At 46.8% G+C, this 16,527-nt stretch overlaps 1 protein-coding gene across 1 annotated transcript; it reads right to left on the reverse strand.

Annotated features, from left to right (window-relative positions):
- Positions 1-603: 603 nt before the first annotated feature.
- On the reverse strand, positions 604-5,597 carry LOC137622905 (uncharacterized). Its single transcript, XM_068353454.1, has 2 exons — positions 2,551-5,597; positions 604-2,169 (listed from the first exon to the last, which is right to left on the reverse strand). The coding sequence occupies exons 1-2, from the start codon at positions 4,450-4,452 to the stop codon at positions 2,122-2,124; spliced, it is 1,950 nt and encodes a 649-aa protein (XP_068209555.1). The 5' UTR covers positions 4,453-5,597; the 3' UTR covers positions 604-2,121.
- Positions 5,598-16,527: the final 10,930 nt, after the last annotated feature.

The raw sequence follows: 16,527 nt of genomic DNA on the forward strand, positions 1-16,527 counted from the left end.
TATATATATAAATAAATAAATAAATATATCTGTATATATATATATATATATATATATATATATATATATATATATATATATATATATATATATATATATATATATATATATATATATCATATCTACGGCTCCAACTAGAGGATTTCTATATTGACCGAAATTTTCAAATTATATATGCTGAAGTGAGTGTATGAATGCGCATGCTCAAATTTGTTTAAAAATCCAGAAAACTATGGCAACGTGTATTTGCAATAATGCGTCAGCAGATCATGATCAATTAGCGGGGGTGGGAGTGGATTTGAGAGACGTGTCGAATAGCCAGGCGTTTCTGGACAATCAGGCAGTTACCTATAACCTCTTTATACTTATAAAAGTTAAATCCTAAATAATTTTGCATAAGTATGAATATACAAAAGCATATAAATATACACGTACCCATAAATGCATACATACCGATATACATACCTACCTACATATTTTTGTTCAATGAAGCGCAAAGAACTCAAGTATGTTTATGCATGTCTGGGATGTGGCTAGTTTTCGTCAGAGCGACAGCCAATGTAGATTGGAGTTACACATACACACACACACACACACACACACTGTCACGACACTGACAATTAATTTAGACATTAATATTCAAGATGCGGGATACACAAAGTTTAATTTGTATTGAGCAATATATTTTCAAAAATAATCATACAAAGGTCTGAGCACTTTTAAAAAAGTCTAGGAATTTCAATCTTGCAATGTTTCTTTAAATAAAATACGTGCTCTTCATTTCATGGTAGCATGGTACAATTATTCTTAACTTGATGAACAACGGTCAGGGGACGAAGACTTAACATTTACGTTAATTCAATTTCCACTCGAAAATTTCTAAGTCCAAAAGGTTTGATATTTGTTTTTAAGTCTAAAAAGGAGGGTTCTGGTATGACAAGCAAAGGGACGAATATTTTGGGCAGCTTCTTCTACTGCTGCTTTAGGCCAGACTGATGCATGCCCGGCGGGTATCGTAAGGCATCTCCGACACCGTAGGGTGTGACCTCATGACGTCAGAGGCCGAAAACCAATCAGTGTCATCCTCGTCATAGTAATCCAGTTATGTCCGGCAGGCCTACGCCCTCCTGGCCGTTGTCCGTCAAGCTCCGCCTCAAGGCCCCCCAACAAAATCTGCAAGACAAGGTGGGAGGCAGAAAACCATTCGTTGGCAATTTGGCATGGAGACAACCTCTTCTCCGGTGGATGCTGATAAATCGCATTCCCCTCAAGCGAGCTGGTGACCAGGGGTCCTTCACGTGACCACAAGCAGGGTGTACGTGACAAATCCCCCCCTACCAAGTTACAGTTACTCCCGGAACTGTCAGAAATTCCAACAAACCAAGGAAAATCTTGTCACGTCACCATTTACCTCAGATTCAAACTCCGAATATTGCTACTTGGTCGCAACTCGCTCGGGGTGTGCAAAATCTCAACTTCCAAAAAAAAAACTCAAACAGCATCATCTTACTAAGCTAAACCCACATAACTCATTACTGTAGCAAAATATGGATCATAACCCAAGTCATGCAAAACGTGATTAAATGGAACCAAAACTAAGCAAACAAGATTACATCTTCCAAAAACAACAAAAAAAAGGATTATATGGGCAAAGAGGTTATATATGTAAAATGGTTATACAGTCAAACTGATTATATAGGTAACACTAGATTATATAATTAAAATGATTATATATGTGACAAAATCATACAACTGAAATGATTACATACTTCCCCCAAAGGAAAAAGACCCAAAAAAAACAATCAGCAAGTAACTCTGAAAACCAATACATATGGTTAAATGAAAGTAAATATGAGCAACCAAACTACTGAAAAAGGTTACATAGACATTCATCACATACATATACATATATATATATAGGCAAAATCATGGGAAACAATTCTAAAACAAGGCACATTTTGATAGCTTCAGGCAAGCAAAAACTAAGAACAAAATATCCAAGGTTACATGACAGCAACTGAAATCCGAGGATTTCCTTGAGCAGAAACAAATCATAAAAAAAATACTCAACTTAGGATTTAAATCCTCAGGCTCGCCTAAGCAATTAATCTACCAGTACAATCACAGGGGAGGTGTTACATGGTTCAGTCTCACTCTCCGCCCTGGATTCTGTAAGTAGAGACATGTTATAATAACAGTTAACAAAAGATCACATTACATACAAGAAAAAACAATCCATTCCCTATGGAAAAGAAATACATCTTAAGTCCACAGAGACGTCATAATCACAAAAGAGATACATATTATCATCAGAAAAACCAAAATATAACATACAGGTTGGCCAACACATATACATAAAAAAAAAATGAAATTACCCAAAAAGATTACCGAATACAATCTTAGCGCATGGTTCGATGAACCTAGCAAAGCGCTCACAAAACTCAAAAAAGGTACTAGTACTAACGCAGAACACACAGTAATGCGAACAAACGCAGAACACACAGTAATGCGAACAGACACAGAACACATCTGTGTGCGCACCCAACTTACACGTGATACCAGCTGAGTTGGGGCGACTTCCATCCGTGCTCGTGACGGTACGTCCACCCGGACATTTGGGAGCTCATTGGAATACACCCGAGCCCCGCCCTCAATAGACATGTTCACTCGACCTTCACCTGCGTGACCCACCTGGCTGGCGGTCCTTGGGCCTTGTGTTTCTCCTGCCAAAGTTTCCCTTACTGGCAGAGGTTCTGTCAACATAGTTGCCCTGTCCCCCTCTGCCCTCTTGCATCGGAGACAGGTAGGTCCACATATCATTGACCTACAGCATACAACCAGTCCACCCAAGACAACAAGAAACACACACAGGCTAGCTAAATAAAATCCTACACTCAAAGTGTTATGGGAAGTTTTCAAATCTACCATCTGTTCGAAAAAGGGAAGGTGGTCTAAGGACATGGTTCCGAGCCTAGTCAGGTTAAGGTGAACTAATACATGAGACACATTCATCCCTGGCAAGATGACAGAAGCATTCAACACCGTGGTATCCTTAACTGTCACTCGTTCACCCTTCATTCTCCTCTGGCCGGGTAACCGATACCCGTCCCCTTGTACAGAACACCCGTCCTCATGTGCCAACACAGTGACTCCTGGGCTCAATACTTTAACCTCATTCTCCGAACCACACATCACCTTATACTTCGACTCCTGCCTCGTCGACACCACCCAACGGTGTCCTAAATTAACGATCTCCCTCTCAAAGTCTGCTCTTACCTCGAACTTGCAACTACGCGCAAAATCAGGCTGTTCCAAGTACACATCAAGCAAACACACACGCGCGGTAGGCGCAAAAAACGCATACACAGGTTCACACAACACATGTGTTCTTCCTATCCTACACCTATCCAGGTTAGGCAAAGCCACAGCCCAAGTATCCCTCTCATTCACCGCAAAATACGGCAAATCCACTGACACTCGAGTTGCGAACTCCTCCGTCCCGGTCTGGGTCCACAGTGACTTTACTTCAAATAATCGAAAATCTGAATCCTCATTTTTAACCGGTATCTCTACGGTGAAACAAAACTTCCCCCTTGATTTATTAACAGTCACGGTTGACATTCGATAAAACTCAGCTAAATTTTGCTCTACAGGGGGAACAAACATTGGCACAACTTCATGAATTTTTTTAATGATCCTCAAAAACTCCCTAGGGGGTAAAATGTCGGATGTTATTTCACCCGTAGTGGCCACATGTTGGATTTGATTGGCCACCTTTTCCATATGAAGAGTTAGCTCACTAGCAACAAAAGCTAATTGTGCAGCGCTCTCGACATAAATCACGTCCCTTTGGATTTGTTCAATTCTACTGTCAAATTCATTAATCCGTTTCGCTAATATAGTTAGTGCCTGCTGTCCTTTAGCTACTGTCATAAAAAGTGTCTTCAGCTTATCATCTAAAACACGAGTATGGGATACGACCTTGTTTATCATGACGTGTGTATTTTTCTCTTCTTTAGTCAACGCTGCTTCGAGCTGATCGAGTTCCGACCGGGTAATTAGTCCGGTACAACCTCCAACCAATTCGCCAATCCAATTAGCTGCCCGTTTTTTTCTCTCTCCTTGTGACAGCACGAAGTCGTCAAAGGTCTCTAAGGAACTACTAAGTGCTCTTTTAATATCACCAAGCATCGATCTGATTTTAACTATCGTCATACCGTTTTCCACTGTTTTCAACTGATTCGTTAACTCGTCAATCTGGTCCAGGATCGTGACTAGGGGTCGCGCAACTTCCTCGGGATCATAGCTAATCAGCAACACATGCACCTCAGACGCGAAAGACAACTTAAATCTCTCATCAAAGACTACGCCCTTGCGTACTCTCACTTCACTGTTCACACACACGCAAGCAGCTATCAAACACACTGCTGCGAAAAGACGGACACCTCCCATGGCTAGCCAAATACCCTAAGCCTATCGCTAATCCTGGCTAACTAACTCTCAGTTCCAGTCTCTCAGCCCTTTAAGAGGCGAACGCCTATCTTATTCTGCCGTCGTCATCGGGGCTACGAACTCTACATGCCCAATCATTCAAATTCCAATCTGGACAAACTGCTGACGTCTCGCTCTCATCCCCACAGAAACAGGTTCTCCAAAAAGTTCCCAAAGAAAAACTTTCTTACTCGTAAGCAACAATTCCCAGCCAAAAACAAAAAAAGACAGTTCTCTCTCATCTGTTCTCACCCAGTTACTTCCACTCACCTTTTTCTTTCCCTCCTACGACCACTTTTACGCCGCTCTTGCGCGCGCGCACTCATCTCTCTCTCTTTCCCAGCAGAAAACGGGCTGAGGCGATACTCCGCCGCTCACCAGCTGCTCCATCACCTTTCTCGCCCTCTCTCTCCCCCAACAGAAAACGCGCTCGGGTGGCGTTCTCTCTCTCTCTCTCTCTCTCTCTCTCTCTCTCTCTCTCTCTCTCTCTCTCTCTCTCTCTCTCAAGGAGTGCGCTGCAACTCAGCTGACCCATCATTGGCATCTAGCACAGGGTAAATTGCTGACACATTCCGATTATCGGCGCTCGTCAGCTCATTTTCTGGTACTATCTTAACAATGGAGGCATGAACCTCGTATACATTACCTCTAGCTATACTCTTTACAGTTATTTTATCATGGTTAGTATGAATTACCCTGAACGGACCAACAAAAGCTGATTCGAACTTATGCTCTCTACCCTGAAGCCGTTTTATATACACACGATCCCCTATCTGAATTTCGTGTGACTTTGTCTTGAATCTCCTGTTGTAACTACGAATGTTTCTCGCTTGGGCTATCTTTAAAAACTTATTTGTAACTTCAAAAGCCCTCTTATTTACATTGGCAACATAGGTACGAAAATCTTCTACATTATACACAGGCAGTTTCTCTTTCTTCGTGAAAACTTCATAAGGCAAATTTGGATCTTGACCGAAAACTAAGTAATACGGTGTATCTCCAACACTCTCATTATATCCTGTGTTTAGGGCAAATTGAGCAGTAGACAACATATCTGACCAGTTACTCGGATTATCTGCTACAAGGTATTTAAGCATACTAATCAAGACCCGATTTTTTAGACTCTACTAACCCATTGGAACTAGGTCTATATGCAAGAATAGGGGAATGCTTAATGCCATACAACTCAGCTATTCGACTGAAAACTTCATTTACAAACTCGGTACCATGATCTGACACAATTTCTTTAGGAGTACCGAACAGTTCAATAAAAGCTCTCAACGCTCTAGCGACTTCTTGCGCGGACTTGTCAATCAAGGGCTGTACGAACGTATATCTAGTTCGCGCGTCTACCAGCACAAAAACGTACTTGTGCCCTGCGTGTGATACAGGCAAGGGGCCTATCAAATCAATGTGAACACGTTGCCATTTCTCTTTAACTAAAGGCCAAACTCGAGCAGGAGGTACATTTAATCTATGTGACCTGAACAAATGACAAAGATGACACGCATCCACATAGCGCTTTATCGCCTGTTTCATGCCCTTCCAATAAAAATGATCGGTGGCCCTCCTAAGAGTGTTTGCCACGCCTACGTGACCGGATACTGGCGATGAATGCGACAACGCCATGGCATTCCTTATGAAAGGAGTGGGTAGCACAGTTCGATAAATCAATTCATTCCGTTTCAAATCAGTGACATACAAAACTTCGTCTTCTATAACAAATCTATTAGATGGAAGCGAGATATTCGTGGGGAATTCTTCTGTTTCTCCTCTAACATAAGCCTTAACTCTTCCCCATACAGGATCTTCATTCTGGGCCTTTATTAGTTGTGTGATGTCCCATTCACAATCATCCTCACGGACATCGTAAGCTTCAAGGGCAGATTCATTCATACGCTGGGCATTTACTTCACTCATTCCTTCAGTGGGCCCGACACACTCACGCACACGCTCCGCCCTATCAGCTGAGTTCTCTCTCAGCAGAGAGGAATCATCGGGTACCGTCGGCTCGCGCTGCCGCGCAGCTTGTGACGTACTCATCGACCTCGTTATAGCGGCCACAGAACGTGATAAGGCATCTGCTACTACGTTCGTTCGTCCGGGTATATATTCGAACCCGACGATGTCAAACTCTAACAATGCTTCCAACCATCTAGCCTGACGACTTGATAGGTCCGATTTCCTAAAAATATATGATAGGGGTTGATGATCGGACCTAATACAGATTTTATGTCCCAACAGAAAATAACGATTTCTTTCTAGCACCCACTTAATGGCCAATGCCTCCTTATCTAACACTGAATAACGGGTTTCCGGTCCCTTCAATGCTCGTGAAGCGAATGCTACGGGCCGGAGAATTCCATCGTCATCCATCTGCTCTATTACACCGCCAATGGCAACATCGCTAGCATCGCATGTCACGTAGAACTCCCGGTCGAATTTAGGGAAGACTAAGAAACTATCTTCAGACAAAGCTTGTTTCAGTTTTTGAAACGCATCTTCATGTTCTCTAGCCCATTCAAAGTGATCTGTTTTTCTAAGTTTATCTAAGGGTCTTGAGATCTTTCCAAAGTCCTTAATGAAGCGCCTATAATAGGACGCTAACCCTAGAAATGAACTAACTTGCTTAGGGGTTAGAGGCCGTGGAAATGTTCGAATAGCTTCTATCTTATCCGCCATCGGGCTTACGCCTTTGTTAGTTAACATGTGACCTAGAAACTGAACTTCTGGCTGAAACAGCTGACACTTTGCTAGGTTCACCTTTAAATTATGACGTCTCAGTGCTTCAAGGACCTTTACAAAATTTGTCATGTGTTCCTCTACAGTATTTCCTAAAATTATTATGTCATCTAGGTAGATTAACACAGCATCGCCTACCAATCCAGAAAATACGCTCATCATTACGCGTGAGAAATGCGCGGGCGCATTCTTTAATCCAAAAGGCAAAGTATTAAAGGAATACAATGAATCACCCGCAACAAATGCGGTTTTTTCCCTACTCTTGGGATCAAGTGCTATTTGATGATACCCGGACTTAAGGTCCAACGTGGAAAAGAACATGTTATTCCGAACTTTACACAAGATCTCCTCAATTGATGGAAGGGGGAATAAATCACCTTTCGTTACATTGTTCAACTTACGGTAATCTACACATATGCGTAACGCGCCAGACTTTTTCTTTACTACTACTATAGGAGACCGCCAAGGGGAATCAGAGACCGAGATTATTCCATTCTCATTCATCTCTGCTAACTGCCTATTTACTTCAGTCTGATAAGCAAAAGGTACTCGATACGGATACGTTACAACTGGCGGACTGTCTCCCGTGTCTATCCTGAAAGGCATAAAGTCACAGTAACCCGGAGGTTCTTCCTCTAAAACAAACACGTCTGGATATTCCTCCACAATTTGGGCTACACAATAATGATACTGCACGGGGGTTAAGCTATATCCTAACTCTTTCAATGCGCATGCGCGATCTGATGATGTACTTTGCTGGAAGGCGGCATTAAACACTAAATCAACATTCATTTCTACCCATGCAATTTGAGTGTCCTCTTTGATTAACACTGGCACTGATGAAAAGTTGTGGAATAAGATCCTTACCTTCCCTTCTTGTATCTGCACTACTGAGTCCTGCAACAAATTATCTTCAAAGTTTACATGCGGCACAAGAACACCCACCCCTTCTGTGACATTTTTGTTACACACATACAACTCGATGACCATAGCTACACAGGGGTCGATACACACTTCTTGAGTCAGTCGAAGTTCCCACTTATCAGTTACATTAACAACAGGTTCTATTACGGGAGCTATGGATGCGACTGTCCCTCCTATGGGTAGGATTCGATCTCTCAAAGTTACAGTCAAACCCTCAGGACATGAAAGTACATTCAACCCTAACAACCAAATCGCATCCGAACCAAAAATGACATCTATCCCTGTAATACCCAACTCTGGGACGACATAAAAATCATGAATAAATTTCTCGTCTCCCAACTCAAAAGGTTGTGAACAAAAACTATTTATGAGAACTTCTTTTCCCCCAAGCCCTTGACACTTTAAAGGAACCTCACTTTGCACCTGACTGACTGTAATGTGTGCTTCTACAATAAGTGACACAAATGCCCCTGTATCAATCAAACATCTCTTAAAACCCGAAGGGAACTTAACTTTGATGACGGGTTGCTGGGGTGCAGTCTTCGGTCTTCTTTCTACTGATTCGTCCTTGGCGCCGCTGGCGCCGCTTGCACCGCTGGCGCCGCCGAAGTCACTGGCGCCGCTGCTGGTCGTCTTTGGGCTTGCGGCATCGGCCAAGCCGCAGGCGGCGGTAGTTGAGCCACTGGGGGCCTCCATCCTGGGGGCGTCTGTGGAAACCCCACTGGAAGATTGGGGTAATATGACGTCGTTCCCATCGCAGGCGCTATCGCTCCGACTGCTTGGGGCGCTGCTGTTGCTCCCGCGGTGGGGGTTCGAGCCGCGTTGCATTGGCTCGCGTAGTGCCCCCTCTGTTTGCAGTTAAAACACTGCACCGTCTTCTGGTTTCGGTTTTTTGGTCTCGCTCCTTGTGTCGACGGTTTCCTCGGTCCTCCCAGGTGGCTTCTCGACGATGTCGACGAAGGTTGAGGTTGTCCTGCCATCTGGCGTGCGGCCTCCATGCCTTCCACCAAAACCCGCACGTTTTCCATCGCCTTTTCCACTGGTATGGGTTGCATCAATGTCCCCCACGCATATCCGGGTATATGTAGGGCCAAAACTTTCTTCAACCAGGGGTCCTTTACGCCCCTTAAGGCATCATGGCCGTCCAACAGATCGTCTAAGTCTTCTGATATCCGATCGAAGAACTCGAAGCAATCTTCGCCTTCCTCCCGAACAGGAACATAATTACAAATGTACTGATGCAAGCTGGCAGTACCTAGGCCTAATCTTTGTCGTAGATGTTGCTTCAAGTGTTGCCATGACCTGGGCTCCATAAACTCGATGTCCCTTTTTACCCTCCTACTGGCCTTTCCTCTAATTCTCTGCTTTGCAAACACAATTCTCTTTCGTTCCGACCAGGCTCGTTCCTTCGTCGCTGCTTCTACGGATGTGAGGAACGCTTCGATCGAAATATATTTTCGCCCTCATCGAGGTACTATATCTTCAAAGAAGGGGACATACTCTGACAGTGGCGGAAAGCCACCAGTGTCACTATTGCTTTCATCTCCTTCGTCCCGGGGTGCGAACCCCCCATCTAGTGAAGGGCTATTTTGGTAAGCCCCCTGCTGCGGTCTTCCCTCCGCTCCCCTCGACGTTCCAACACGTCCAAGTTCTCCTCGTGCTGGTGCTCCTACATAATGCTGTAGGCCTCCGACAGCTTTGTCGATCTCGATGTATAACTCTTCAAGTTCCTGTGAGCTCATATCGTGATTTTATTGTTTACTTATTATTGATTGCTCAATGATCCCACCGCTGCCACCATTTAATTGTCACGACACTGACAATTAATTTAAACATTAATATTCAAGATGCGGGATACACAAAGTTTAATTTGTATTGAGCAATATATTTTCAAAAATAATCATACAAAGGTCTGAGCACTTTTAAAAAAGTCTAAGAATTTCAATCTTGCAATGTTTCTTTAAATAAAATACGTGCTCTTCATTTCATGGTAGCATGGTACAATTATTCTTAACTTGATGAACAACGGTCAGGGGACGAAGACTTAACATTTACGTTAATTCAATTTCCACTCGAAAATTTCTAAGTCCAAAAGGTTTGAAATTTGTTTTTAAGTCTAAAAAGGAGGGTTCTGGTATGACAAGCAAAGGGACGAATATTTTGGACAGCTTCTTCTACTGCTGCTTTAGGCCAGACTGATGCATGCCCGGCGGGTATCGTAAGGCATCTCCGACACCGTAGGGTGTGACCTCATGACGTCAGAGGCCGAAAACCAATCAGTGTCATCCTCGTCATAGTAATCCAGTTATGTCCGGCAGGCCTACGCCCTCCTGGCCGTTGTCCGTCAAGCTCCGCCTCAAGGCCCCCCAACAAAATCTGCAAGACAAGGTGGGAGGCAGAAAACCATTCGTTGGCAATTTGGCATGGAGACAACCTCTTCTCCGGTGGATGCTGATAAATCGCATTCCCCTCAAGCGAGCTGGTGACCAGGGGTCCTTCACGTGACCACAAGCAGGGTGTACGTGACACTCGCCATCCCTTGTCTACGCGCCATCGCCCGCAGTCTCCATCGCGCGCCCAATGCCAGAACTTCTGTTCCTGACGAGCGCCCTCCTGTGCGCCTGCGCGCTAGGGATATTCCCCCTGCATGCACGCGCCCTACAGCTTCACCCTTACAGGGCCCTTCAACATCCTGTGGCTGCACTCCATCCGAGGTCTCCGGAACGCGCACCAACGCGCCCCGTCACATACGCGCCCGCACGCCTTGACACCTATGCGCCCAAGTGCCTTGTCGCTTGCGCGCCCACGAGCTCCTTCTCCTGCGCGCCATCGTTCGCCCACGCGCCCGCGCGCCCTCGCCATCGCCCCCGCGCGCGTGCGAGCAATCGCCCCCCGAGCTAGGCAATGGCGCGATGCCCAGTGCAATGCCCAGCGCGTTGCCACACAGGATCCTGCAGTACGACGTGCAGTCAGGTCATCTTCATCGCGTCCCCCCCCCCCCCCCAAGCTTAGGACAGCGTGCTAGACGGACCGAGGAAAATCTCCGGACAGGTCCAGGAACTTTTCTTCCAAAGCTTTTTCCTTTCAGGCAGACCCGGTTGTAGTTTCCACTCCTAGGGATCTTACGATCCCCTTCCCTCCAGAGGGTGTCTCTGACAGCGCTGCTGTCAGTCGGCTGCCCTGGTTTGGGCCCTTGATCATAGCGGTTGCGCAGGCCTTCAAGCCCGCTTTCTCTGAACTAGGCCTCAAATCAGCGGCTATCTCGGCCCCCCTGAAGAGGAAGAGAGGAGTGGACGACGTGGTTTCTTCTCCAAGGGCGAAACTGGCTTCTCGGAAGTGGTTGAGGAAGGCTCCCTCGCCTCGTCAGACTTTCTCTCCATCCCCCTTGGACGAGGGTTTTCCGTCCTCAGGGGAGTCTCGTGAGGTGAGGCGTTCTCCCATTGCACCAATGGGAGAAACCCCACTTCGCGCCGAGAAGTCTCCTTGGGTGGAGGCGGAGAAAATCCCCCCACCATCTTTGTTGGAATCCTGCATCCCTCCCAGGAGGGAGTCGAAGGACTCCAAGACGGTTCTGAAATCTTCTTTGAGGATCAGACCAGAACCAGTTAAGCCTGCGGAGAATGTCCACGAGTCCCCCCAAGAAGAGCCTTTGGGGACTGGAGACCTTGCTGCTAGTCCATCAGGAGGAGAGCCGCAGGAGTTGGAGCATGCTTTCTGGCAATTTTTGACCCTGATGAGGAACCTTAACGGATTTTCGGATCCGGAGATTCCTCCTCGAGAGGGCTAGGACATGATTCTGGACCGAGTCTTTGGTACCCAAAAGCCCCCTAAAACCAGCGCGGCTTTGCCCTGGTCCCAGGGGGTCAAGAGTGCCAGAGATAAGGTCGAGAGCCAGCTCTCCAAGCTAGCTTCCTCTAGCCGTTCCAGCACTGGAAACAAACTCCTCCCACCTCCTCGTGTCCACCAGAGGAGGTACTTCGAAATCGTCGAGGAGTCCTGTTTAGCTCTTCCCCTCCACCACTCGGTGGAAGAGCTCTCCAGGGGAGTCCCTCTCGAGAGACATTCCAACTGGCCATGTGGCGGGATGTAAACAAAAACAAACCCCCACACCTTTGATCACTCTTACTTTCAAAATATCCCACAACACAAACTTTCCCCTTACTTTACTTCAAACTGGACTATTGCACAAAGGGAAAAACAAACAAACAACATAACCTTCAAACTATATTCACCGCAACCCAAAACAAAAATCACACATTAAATTCAACAGACAAAAATAACACAAAAATTGCTGTATAAATATATATCGGTGCGTGAGGGTACCGAGAACTCACCAATCACAAAAACTTTACAACCCAACACCAACAGTCCCCACACAGTAATGAAAATCACTTAAATTCTAAAATAAATCACTTAATACTAAACCAATCATCATGTATAACCCAGCAAAAATAACCAAACTTAATACTAAAACATACGAGAAACCTCTTAATATTTCATATACGTGTGTGGCCACCATCGTCCATAGACTCCACACACTGGCGACTCAGTCCTTATCGCCAATTGCCACAAATCCCTGGCAAGCAATCACTGCAGTCAATTCGACTGTCCAATCACATTAAAGGTGGTCATCATCATCATCAAGGAACAATCTATTTTCAGCCGGGTCGTCAACGATTAAAACTCTTTCTATATTTCAACAGTCTAAATATAAATATCCGCAGTCTTCTCCTAAGTTCATAGTACGGTCCAGGTTGTCATCATCAAGTTATTCATACATACAAGGCTAGGCAGGCAAGCAACACCTTTAAGTTCTAAATTTAACTCCAAAGAATGTTAAGGAGTCCAAGGAGCCTAAAGGAGGAATTACGGCTCCGATACAAGAAAAATCACTTCAAAGCCGCCTGTCAATGAACAAAAAATCACAACCGACTCCTGCTACAGTCAAATATCCAATGCTTTCGCCCAAGACATTCATTACCGCCCTAACCTAGCTAAAAAATGTAAACAAACAACCTCAAATATACCGACAGTCTTTCCCACTACAAACAATCATTCGCTAACTACCCTTGTTCTTCGGCGCGTACCGCGGACACACAAACACACACGCACACACAAACACACACGCACACACAAACACACACACTCTCTCGCGCACGCGCGATCTAGCAAAACTAAAGCAAATGAAATTCTCTCTCTCTCTCTCTCTCTCTCTCTCTCTCTCTCTCTCTCTCTCTCTCTCTCTCTCTCTCTCTCTCTCTCTCTCTGACAAAACTAAAAGAAATAAACACTCTCTCTCCCTCTCTCTCTCTCTCTCTCTCTCTCTCTCTCTCTCTCTCTCTCTCTCTCTCTCTCTCTCTCTCGATTTGGCAAACAAAAATAAATAAATTAAAATAAAATTAATCCTCCACATTCCTCCCCCCTTACTTTGCCAAATCCTCACACAACACTTACCTATTTTCTCATTACCCAGTCGCAATCAGGAACAGGGCCTCGGCTTCGAGTAACTGGGCCTTCATATACCTGCACACTGCACTCTCTCATTCACTTCTTCCATGTCGTTTTCATTCAACGTACTATTACGATTCCCGTCTATGTTCTGCTCGTCTTAAGATATCATGCACTATTTCATCTACCTCAATTTCATATGGCCCGAAAATCCCACTAATTTCTGTCAACAATTCATCCATTACATCTAAACCATTTTCTACTTTAACAAAAGAATCATTCATACTGCTTATCATTCTCCTATCTTTCATTCTCGTGTTCGTCATACGCTCTCTTGCCTCATCTAACGAAAAACCACACACACTATAAGTATCATTCATACTCATCCAAGTTTCATCTGTATTAATACATTTATCTTCCATACTCACCTGTACATTTACACCCTTGTCCTGCTTATTCTGATTCCCGCCAACAACTACAAAATTTTCCTGTCTTTTATCCCCAGTAAAATTCTCAGACTTCTTTTTCCTTCCATACTCTACTAACACCAATTGCTTATCTTCTAAACCTAATGCCTCACACATACTCGGTTCATACTTGTTCGTTTTCAGCCATTTATTCATACCATTCTCCTGAATATATCTTGGTACCTCCTTCCATTTTCGCAACTGATTGTGGTGTGCCCTAACCTTTTCCACACTACCCTCCACACTTACTTTACCTAAAACATAACTCAACCCACTAGAACTAACATCTAACACCTCATATGGACCTTCAAACTTATCACGTACCTTATTGACATTCATTCTTCCTTTTTCAATTACTTCTTTTAACACTTGCCGACGTGCCATCGCTTGCCGACGTGCCATCGCTTGCCGACGCGCCATCGCTTCCCAACGCGCCTTCACTCGCCTACGGGCTATCGCATGCCAGAACGCGCCATCGCTCGTCAATGCGCCATCACCCACCTACGCGTCATCGGTCTCCCGACCGCCTGCGCTCACCTGCGCGCCCACGTGCCTGCGCGTTCCACACGCCCACGTGCCCGCGCGACCGCACGCCCGCGCGCCTACGCTCATGCGCGACCGCGCACATGCTCTCTAATGTTCGCCCGCGCGCGAACCGACGGTGTTTCGTCGCGCGGACCGACGGTGTTCCGTCGCGCGGACCGACGGTGTTCCGTCGCGCGGACCGACGGTGTTCCGTCGCGCGGACCGACGGTGTTCCGTCGCGCGGACCGACGGTGTTCCGTCGCGCGGACCGACGGTGTTCCGTCGCGCGGACCGACGGTGTTCCGTCGCGCGGACCGACGGTGTTCCGTCGCGCGGACCGACGGTGTTCCGTCGCGCGGACCGACGGTGTTCCGTCGCGCGGACCGACGGTGTTCCGTCGCGCGGACCGACGGTGTTCCGTCGCGCGGACCGACGGTGTTCCGTCGCGCGGACCGACGGTGTTCCGTCGCGCGGACCGACGGTGTTCCGTCGCGCGGACCGACGGTGTTCCGTCGCGCGGACCGACGGTGTTCCGTCGCGCGGACCGACGGTGTTCCGTCGCGCGGACCGACGGTGTTCCGTCGCGCGGACCGACGGTGTTCCGTCGCGCGGACCGACGGTGTTCCGTCGCGCGGACCGACGGTGTTCCGTCGCGCGGACCGACGGTGTTTTATCGCGCGAATGTCGGCTTGATTCCTGCAGTATCCATTGCTCGCCTACGGGTCATCGCTCGCCGACCACCAGCTCTCGCCCTTCCTACCACGCTCGCCCTCCTCCTGCGCTCCTTCGCGCACTTTCGTTTGTGTTCCTGCGTGCCCGTGCATGGGCGCTTCCACGTTCGGCCACGCGCAAACCATTGATTTATCATCCCGCGAGCGCCAGGGCAATTGCGACCGCGATTCCCGTTGGGGTTTCGCAGCATGGCCAGCCTGGCGAGTCTTCTGGAGCGTATTTCCAGAACACGGCCTCACCCTGTAAATGCAGAGCATGGCACATACAAGAGCAGGAAGAATCTTCAGGGAGGTCTGAGCAACATTCTTCTTTCCAGAACCTGGGTTAGCCCTTCCCCGTCATTCCCTGGAAGGGTTTTGCCAGGGAGCTTTCCGTTCGAGATTTCTCCATCGGCCAAGGGGTGACTGGTTTATCCCTTCCTCTTCTCCATCTCGTGAAAGGGGCTTACCAGGTTCTTTCCCTCCTCGGTTGCGACCCGAGGTTTTGTTCAGGAAGCTACAGGAAGATCATGGGTACTTTCCTCCTCTCGGGCTCAAGCACCTTGGCGTTTCGTCGCCAAGTTTCGAAATTGCGGGCAAGCTCGATGTTGGACCATCTAGAAGCAATGACCGAGTGCTTCCTTTCGGGTGTCTCATCCGTGGATGTCGACAACCTCAGACACCCTTCCATCCTTAGGAAGAGCTTGTTTGTGCCCAAGGACAGAGACATAGACAGCGGTTGTGCGGAGGAAGTCGACTTCCATTTTCACTCCTCCAAGACGCTTTCTTCCAGACCCTGCAGGGCTCCAGCTCCTCTTTCTTTCAGCCTCGTCGGCCTAAGTTATCGGACCGGCTACAACAACTGAGACAAGGTGTCCAATAGCAGTCCCCTCCTGTCAGGAACAGGTAGCACGGGAGGCTCTCCCGGGGGGGCATAATTCTAGAGGGAGCGACAGAGTTCATGAATTCTAGGATTGGCAACCCCCTTTGCAGGTTTCACGCTGGGAGGATGCCTAAGGTTACTCATCCGGATAACAGCTTCCCGATGCCGATTCCTGCACGATCTCCGTGATCAGCCAAGGATACCGCGCCTGCCGTCTCTGTCAGCGAAATCAGTGTCACTGAACCTCTATGCCATAGGGTCGGCAAGAGTTTGCCCGTTTGGGCAGAATGATCCATGCCTTAGGAGAAGGTCCTGCATAGGATCGTCGACGGCTTCA

This window comes from Palaemon carinicauda, chromosome 30, assembly GCF_036898095.1.
Source record: "Palaemon carinicauda isolate YSFRI2023 chromosome 30, ASM3689809v2, whole genome shotgun sequence".
Classification (NCBI taxonomy): Eukaryota; Metazoa; Arthropoda; class Malacostraca; order Decapoda; family Palaemonidae; genus Palaemon; species Palaemon carinicauda.

What these genes read in the sequence shown, in the direction of transcription:
- LOC137622905 (XM_068353454.1), bottom strand. Translation starts at nt 4,452, where the DNA reads ATGGGAGGTGTCCGTCTTTTCGCAGCAGTGTGTTTGATAGCTGCTTGC. An exon ending in CAACTCAGCTGGTATCACGT is followed by an intron (nt 2,170 to 2,550) that starts GTAAGTTGGGTG and finishes CTCTACTTACAG; the next exon opens with AATCCAGGGCGGAGAGTGAG.